This window comes from Berghia stephanieae, chromosome 3, assembly GCF_034508935.2.
Source record: "Berghia stephanieae isolate SIO BIC M18660-M18661 chromosome 3, UCSD_Bste_1.3, whole genome shotgun sequence".
Classification (NCBI taxonomy): Eukaryota; Metazoa; Mollusca; class Gastropoda; order Nudibranchia; family Aeolidiidae; genus Berghia; species Berghia stephanieae.
This window is the reverse complement of record NC_088362.1, coordinates 66493874-66503321: the sequence shown is the minus strand read 5'-3', so window position 1 is coordinate 66503321 and position 9448 is coordinate 66493874. Positions and strand designations below refer to the sequence as shown.

The 9448-nt window shown below is 35.3% G+C and overlaps 1 protein-coding gene across 1 annotated transcript in view; it reads left to right on the top strand.

Moving 5' to 3' along the window:
- The window catches only part of LOC144968245 (uncharacterized), a 66909-nt gene extending 59747 nt beyond the window's left edge, over nt 1-7162 (top strand). Inside the window, exon 5 of the mRNA XM_078906394.1 lies at nt 4027-7162. Within this exon, the coding sequence (XP_078762520.1) occupies nt 4027-4154 (128 nt within the window). The 3' untranslated portion in view covers nt 4155-7162. The remainder of the gene's footprint in view (nt 1-4026) is intronic.
- Nucleotides 7163-9448: the final 2286 nt, after the last annotated feature.

The window sequence follows — 9448 nt, the reverse complement described above, 5'->3', positions numbered from 1 at the left end:
AGGTTTTGAAGCTAAATGAAGATATATTTTATTACAATATAACAAAGATATTATGAGATATGAAGATGAAATGATAGATGTAATAAGTATGAAATCAAATGGATGGATGACAAATTGATGGAGATGGTGTGATGATGAATATGATATGAAAGCGATATGAAAATATATAATTAAATCAATTAATTATCAATACTTTACCAAACCGCTACCACATCAGACAATCTCACAGATAGGTTGCAACCATCACAATCATACAGGCAACTAATAATTAACTAACTAACTAAACACAATCCAGACGTGTAGAAGAAAGCCAAAAGAGTGTCCTTGATATTCAACAAAAACTGTAAGGTTGTTCTAATATTGTTAATTTGTCTCTTCTTGAAATTGTTCTGATTTCACAGTATTCATAAACAGATCAATTGTTTCTCAATGTTCTGATATTAAAATAAGCAAATGGTTCTTCACAGGTAACTTATAAAACAGGCAAATGTTCAGTTTCTATTAGTGTCAAGCTATGAGCGTATAGCCTAAAGTTGGCTTGTTAAAGCCCAGCCTCCAACGGCTCATTCACAGAGACGAACAGATTATTGAAATCACAAATTAAGTCTACACAAGACTTTAATCAAACTCTACACAAGAGTTATAACACAACTTGATTCAGCTCAAACTTTGAGCACCACAAAGTCTACACAAGACTTAAATCACACTCTACACAAGAGTTAACACAACACGTGTTTCAGCTCGAACTTTGAGCACTACAAAGTCTACACAAGACTTTAATCCAACTCTACACAAGAGTTAAACAAATGAGCCTGAAAGACTCCGCTGTGGTTATCGCTTAGAGACTATGAGCCTAAAAGACTCCGCTGTCTGGTCTCTTTTGAGACAATGAGCCTAAAAGACTCCGCTGAGTGGTCTGAAGAAACTGCTCAAAACTCTGGCATTTATAGGCAAAAATCAAGCAAACGAAGCAAAATTCTACCCACACAAACGGATGTTAGTCATATCCGTAAACATCTGAAATTCCTTAAAACTCCCCCAGATTCCATAATCATGGACAACAACAACCCATCCTGATACCGGACATCCTCATATCAAGGATAAATAAATTCGTCAGCCCCATAGTTACGAGATATCAATCAAGCCATACCATAACAAAGTCACTCCCGTAGAATACAGGGATCCTACTTTGCTTATAAGTTTACGGCGAAAACAAGATTGATGCCTTTCTCACAATAACACCCACACTACGTAGTTTAATTCAAACTTCCGGGCCATAGGTGCATGATCTGATACGACCTGTATCAACAAAAGAAGGGTTGTTCCGGAGGGATTACAATAACAACAACAACTAATACTACGACGACGTACATCCTGTCGTAAACTGACGCCTACACGGAAGCATTTCGTTACACAGAGCTTTTATAAATAATTTTTGTAAAAAGCTGTTTTTACAAAATTAAGAATGTTAACTTTGTGATAAAATATAATCATTCCAAAGTTTTCTTGTGAGCACCTCTACGACTGCGACATGGGACGTGAACAAACCACTTTATTGTTTTCACGAATCCGTACGCGATTCAAAGTAAACACAGAGTGTTCATGCCTAACCCTGCACGTGCACAGCCCAAGTCAACCCGGGCAGGAAGGTTTGTGCTCACTCCTAATCCCTATGGGATAAAATGTTGTGGTGAGTGGGCGTAATTGGACTAAATCGGGTGTCAAATTATATGAGGGAGGCGGCTTAATAGATTCATATTTTTGTTACAAGGATACAAGTATGAAAAAAAGAAAATAGGGTTTCATTTAAATGACGATATTTCCCATTATAATGTCCATTTCATACGCAATGCAGCCGTAGCCATCGTGATATATATATATATATATATATATATATATATATATATATATATATATATATATATATATATATATATATATGTATATCACGATGGCTACGATGCAGCCCTATCAATTTGCTGCAAGAGAGGAAACAGCTCATTGCAACTAAAGTGTACTCGTTGCTACTGATCTCTAACTTGAGAGTTAGAAATAAAAATCAAATTATGCATGTGACTGAGGAATTATACGCGTGAAACACTCATACTCTCAAACCAAAACTAGATGTGTCATTTAGTATAGTTTGTTTTAAAATCTCATCGAGATGAGATCAGATAATAGGTACATAAACTATTAATTCTAGAAATTGACATCTTTAAAACATTAGACATTTCTAATGCGGCCTCAAAACATGAGACAGTCCAAGCCTGTTAAAACGCAGGGAAGAAATGTTTAAGTTTCTTCCCCCAAAATAGTCAAAGTGCTTGCGCCAGATCTAAAAGACTCAGGTACCCAATCACTGTTGGGTGGACAAGGGGATCAGTGCACCCGGGATCGATCTTGGTCCCTTTGCTTGTGAAGCGAGTGCTCTACCAACTGAGCTATTGGGACCCCCAATGTTGCTGCTTGAGGCTAGATGAAATAAATGACAATCATCCAATGAAATGGAGGCTTCAATTTAATCGAGGAAGACAGACAGTGTCTTCGTTAATTAAATTGAAAATCCCATTCTATCAATTGTTATTTACCGTTATTCCATGATTTTAAAAGCTGAAATAGGATTCAACAGACTGATGTCACGTCCGCCCAGCAACGAGCAGCTTGGTTCTAAACAAAGAAAATCGGTACTTTATATTCTTCATGCTGGCTAGAACTTGTTCACATGTCGTGTGATCAGAATGTATAAAAGTCAAAACATGTTCAGATTTATAATGTTTTTCTCCTCTGGATCAACTTTTATGCTCGTCGGAGAAGTATTTCATAAGGGCGTCCGCCATTGTTCCGATAGCTTAGAACCAGTTATTAAGTTACTGTGCGTCATTACGAGGGAAGTGACGTAACGACTGTTGAAACCTATTATGGACAAGAATCAATTCATCATTTCACACGTTCAAGATAACGCAATGTATTTGTGCTGAATATTAGGTTTTAAAAGTCGACAATTTATTATTTATGGGGCAAGTATTGTGTTGAATTATATTTAATTAGTATTACGAGTATTATTATTTTAACTACTGTAGATCACAAGTCCGTCTTTAAAATATTAAGGAGAAACAAAATTGGCATTGGTAAATAGTCCTGAAAATGCGGAATCGTTTACGGTCGGTGGATTTCCGCTGTTTATCTATTTATTTGATGAGATCTCGTTGTAGTATCGTATCAAACCGTGACAGCTCGTGAGAAAATATACCTATCAAGGTGAATTGTTTTGTTATAATTAGCGTGAAACTAGTAATACGCCTCGTTGTTGCCGTGGTGACACGTATCCATCCATCATAAGCAAACTGAAAACTTGACATCTCGAGAGAAATAAAATGTTAGATTTTTGACACGTGTCATGGGAAAGAAAAGGAATTTCAAAATTGTTACCCTTTTAAAGTTTTGATTGATAAGTTAAGAAATAAAACGTTGGTTTTAAATGGTCCCGAAATGTTTCAGCCTTAGCATAACGAGTAAGTAATGAAACAGTGATTACCACCATCGTAAACATTGGGGTGTCTTTTTAAATTTGTTTTTCCTCCTGCTGCGCCTTCCATTGCTTCATGCATGACTTCGCGAAGATCATCATCACCATCATCATCATCATCACCATCATCATCATCATCATCATCATCATCATCATCATCATCATCATCATCATCATTATCACCAATATCATCGTCATCATTACCACCACCGCCACCTCCACCGCCACCACCACCTCCACCACCACCACCACCATGACCATGATCATGATCATGATCATCATCATCATCATCATCATCATCATCATCATCATCATCATCATCATCATCATCATCATCATCATCATCATCATCATCTTCTTCTTCTTCTTCTTCTTCATCATCATCATCATCACTTGCAATAACAACACCCATGTTTTCATTATCGTCATCATTTGAATCACAAACCTGTTTCACACAAATACAATGTTATTGTAACTCTATCCACCTTTTTCCTTCCCAGACTTTGACCAACCCAGTGGTAACGGAGCTTCCAGTCTCAACTGCCTATCTCTCATCGTAGAGAGCATCAGCCCTAATAGCACCAGCTCCGTTCTCTCCAATATGACGTCATCAGACAGGACTTTGTGACCAATGAAATCTTCCAACATCTCTACATTATCACAACGTCTTACGTGTCTCCTTGACGTCATGAAAGGAATAAGACAAATCTTTGATTTATGGTGGTGATCTTTCTAATCTACGGGATAGTGAAATGAAATATATCTCTTCATTAAAATCGGAGTGCTCCGCTGTCTTCTAGATCAAGAAGACATACAATTTATAAGTTCAAGACATTAATGGGTCAATCATGATCCATAAGAACAGTTTACGTGAAGGAGCTGTTTACATAGTATCATCTCCGTCCCCACAGCATTAATTAGTTGTGTCATTACTGAAAACATACTCGGTCCACATCATATTTTCTGTTGTGACTACATAAACCCAATAATCGGCGATATCCATTATTAGGTCACTTTAGATATGAGACCTTGTGTTCATTCAGAAGAAACTCTTGACAGAAATTCGGGTCAACGCAGACTTGAAATTCATCTCAAATCTCGGAATGTGATGTTCTGAGACAAACTTAGATTGCAACAATTCTTTTTAATCTGAAGAATGATTTAAGAAAACATAATATTCAAGTCAGACGGACATGCACTTATTTGCAGGTCTGATAACCCAATTCATTATGGACTCAATGTAATGGAATTCCCCCCAAAAATTGATGAAAAATATTGTCCAGTACAAAAATGTTAAAATATGCCATAATTGCGTTCGGACGTCAGACCTGCATATATCGTCGAGTCGGAAACATGAGAAAAACTGTATCCAGAAGAATTGGACAGATTTTGTTTTGCGTTGTCAAGAATCAAGTTATACACGATTGTTGTTGAGAAATAACGGTAATAAAATGATGCAAAATGAACGGATTAACCGCTTTATTGAGACAAAAAACATTGCGCAATTTTCTCTTTTGTGCATTTTTTTATCATGCCGAATGTTTTTTTGATTTTATTTAATAATAGTGACATATTGCTATCACGTGTGATTGGTAACCACATAGCCTGGAATTATATTCCTAGTGAATGAAAGTTTATGCCTAATGATGTATTTTTTGTTTATCTAGACCCTTTCTGCTTTTTCTGGTAATGTGCAACACACGTCTTTTCATAAAAAGAACATATCTACTCTATGGAACAAAAATTGTGGTGTGCATTACCTGACCCGTGCAGTAAAAGTTGGATTCATAAACAAGATTGAGTCTGGAATGAAAAATGGTACTCAAAACAAGTCTCAGACAGACAAAGACGCTGGCTATATGCAATACATCGATCATCACTTTTTGTTGCTAATGAGATTAGAATTCTGTCAAAGAGCCAAGACATAATATTCCATAATATGCACTTTGGACGTATGACAGATAAAGTTGATTGTTGTATGGTGAGCCTCTTTTCTTTGTCTGACCCTTGCCTAAGGAGGCTCTAAAATGCAACAGATTGTTAATCAATCCATTGTTATAATAGAGGATGGCTTCTTTTAAATATAGATGTGCTAACAGGCGTAACAATGAAATGAAATGATATTCAAAATACTCGTATTTCTCCCCCCCCCCCACCTCCCCTCAAAGATAAAAAGTTAAGAAAAATTAAAAGAGAGAAAAAAGCGTAAATCAAGGAATGATTTTTTAAACCTTCCAACGTCTTTCCAATGGATTTTATTTCATCCTCAAAAACTAGATAGACATAATTCTTTATATATTAACGTGCCTTGAAGTTTTGTTTCAGAGATATATTTATCGATTTGTTATTATTATATTATGTAGCTTGTCTCACCGATTTTTTGCCTTAAGCTTTTAATTTCGATTTCTGCTTCTCATTGGCAGCTATGACGTTTTTTTTTTAAATGCATTTCCATGGCATGGTATGCATGGATGATTTATTATATTGCATGCAATGCCAAAAGAAAAGGCAATTTATAAGAATCACAAAGATATTCTCAATATGACAAGGCGCCGATTACTATTTGAGATTACTCTTTTCTGATGTTTGTACTCTGATTGTTTTTATTCGCAATAATTAATATACGATCGTTTTGGTACAGGATTTAAAAATCACAAACGGTTAAACTAATAAAGTCATTTAATTGTAACGAGTTTTGAATATTTTAGATGCCTAAACCAATTAATTTAAGAATTTCACAGATCAGTTCATTCGTGTCTTTTACTTACACGTTATCAGTATGAAGATTTTCGGCGAAATCCTTTTTTTAAGGTCACTTTAGATAAGAGACCTCGTGTTTATTCAGAACAAACTCTTGACAGAAATTCGGGTCAACGCAGTCTTGAAATTCATCTCAAATTACCTTTAGTGGTCACAGCTGCTAATTTTTTCTTACTTTATGATTAACTCAGAATGTTGATTTTGAGCTTTTGAATTTCTTTTTCTTTTATTTCCTTTTGGTTCAATTGGCAAATACATGAGTATTAATTGATGTAGTCCACCAAATATGGACGGAACACTTCTTGCGATATTCTTTTTTTATCCGACTGCGCGCACAATATATCCATTTTTTCTGAGATATCTAATCACACAAAACATCCATTGGTAACATCTCGATAGTCGTGGGCTCAAGCCCATGTGCTGGACTTTATATTTTCTTTAAGTTGAAAGGCATCAAGCAGTCATGACCTAAGTGAGGTTTATCCATTTAGAGCGTAAGAAGTTAAGGACCGAAACACTTGTTCAAGAGGGTTTCTCTGAAAACTTTCTGCTTAAGCTCTACCTCATTTTTTAAAAACTTTCTTAGTTGCTCAAGTCAGTTGCCGAAAAACCAAATCCGTTATGTTTTGATGGTTAAGTATTATTATTGATGGCATTGCTGCTGCTGATGTTGATGCTCTGTTTGTTATTGTTGCTGTTGTTGTTGTTATTATCATTATTATTGTTGTTCCTAACATTATTTTAGTGCATTGATGCTTCACACGTGTCTTATAATACTGATTGTTTGTTATATTTCTTCATTTATAAATTCATACATTGGATAATGCTATTTATTTTCAAAATAGATATATGAAAATAAACTATTTAAATTTTAAAGCAACTATTTTCTGTCTTTATTTTCTTCACAAGTTGATCAACGGTTTTCAACTGAATCTTAATCTCGAACTCCATGGCTAAGAAAATGAAACACTCAAATTTCATAGAGAATCATTTCATCACAATCTAAGACGATCAAATCAATCAATAATAAAAACTTTTTTCCAATATGATAAGTTAATTTAAAATGCGACAAGGTTTGAACTCATTTCTGTATTAAATTATAAACTTTGTTATCAACAATGATAATATCAGTACATAGACTCTCAATGAATGCTTACATTCTTTTTGTTCTCAAGCCAACGACGATCAAGCACCAAATGACACAGAATATGAACAGAGACACACAGTCTTTGAAAACGTCATTATCAGGCTCAATTTACAATAAGATTTACTTTCCCTGACTCTGATAAGATTATCTCAGAAGTGTGGGATCTTCTGACCTCCCATGATATTTTTGTAGTGTCTTCTAGCCCCATATTTGTTTTCTCTTTCCATGATGATCTCTGTTTCTGTTCTGGATTTTCCTGGCCCTTGTAGGATTCTTAGCTGCGAGGGAAGCAGTCAACTACACAGCTCCGTTTTCGAGAGATGATGTTTTGTCTTTCTAAGTCATTTATCTGTTATGTTTTACCAACGTTTTTAGTTTTGAATATATTGTATGTACTTTGCAAGCATTTGAGCGTATCATTTAAAATCGGGATAATTTACTTTGCCTGAATTTGACTTTCAGGTATTACATATATATCATAATAGTGGCATTGTTGAATTGCCCATGGATCCTCTGTTTCCTATTTGAACCAGTCACCTTTGTCTTAATTTTCATAGGTACTTTTACCTTCAGATCTACATAATTTCTCCTATCATCTTCCTTTTTAACTGTCGCTGGAATTATTTAAAATTGTCGCTGGCACCATAACCAACCCCCCCCCCCCCCAAAAAAAAAAAAAAAAAACCCCAAAAAAACCAACAAAAACAACAACAAACAACACAACAACAACAACAACAACAACAACAAAACCCCAACAAACCTAAATAGGATATGCCAGTCCCGACAGAAAGTTATGCAGCTAATATATAGCAATTTCATTTGCAAAAGAAACTAGACAGTTTGTATTCGATATTATATCATATAAGAGAAATCATATTGGTACGTGGTATCTATCTTTAAAATGGAGACCAATTTTTTTTCTGTTGATATTTCGCATGACTTTATTGGCACAAGTGAGAAGCAGGTGCTAACCGCTAAACATGTCGGTACGAAAGCTATATGTTGTAAATGCGCACCAAAAATATTTCAGTTTCAGATATATTTCTATTTCACAAAAATCTTTGCTACGCAACAATTGTCGCACCAAAAGGTCACTCTCAGTGAGCTTGTTTTGAAATTGTCACAAACCCGTTATTCGACCGAAGGTGACCACTTTGCACAAAGTTGTTCGACTGAGATGGGTACGGGAACTCCAGGATATGTGGGGCGGCATTTTGTTTACAGACGAATCGATTTAAAAAAAAGTTAATTCCAGAGACCAAAATCTTCGTGCTATCGACATCGAGGTTAATGTTTCAATAATGGAAGCACCATTGGAGTCACAAATCGAGCATATGGATCTGTAATGTTGTGGGAAGTGCTAATTGGGGGTAGAAAAACTTAGCTAATTCGAATCAAACATTGCCTCAACTCAGACATAAACATCAGTGATATTCTTGAGCCAATGGTCGTATCCCGTTTATTCGGAATCAGAATAATCAAATGGTGATATTCCAGTTTGATAACGTCTCACATAGACTGGACAAATATCTGCTTTCCTAAACGATTCAAATGTAAGGGTGATGAACCAGTGGCCAGCTATATGATCTGACATGAATCCCGTTGAACATAATATGTGGGATTTCGAATCAAACAAAAGCAAGAACAAAAAGACAAGAAAGATGTCTAAAATTCGATGACAGACTAGATAAATTTGATATACCAGCAGAAAAAGTAAATCAGCTAACATCATCAACGTGGCAAAGAGCTGTGGCATTGATCAGTGGACATACAATATACTGAAGTGCGCCATGTGTACTGATTTCAATTTTGTGCTCGACTTTGAAAGATCGATTTTTAATGATTGGCTTTAAATATCTACAATTTTCGAACATTTTCCACAAATTCAATAAATTATACATTAAAAAACTAATGTTGTCTAGTTTCCATATGTCATTGTATTTGTTTCAAGCAGTAATGAATTATTAGCGTATTAAAACTGTCTATTTTATTTTGTTAAGGACTTTATATGTGGA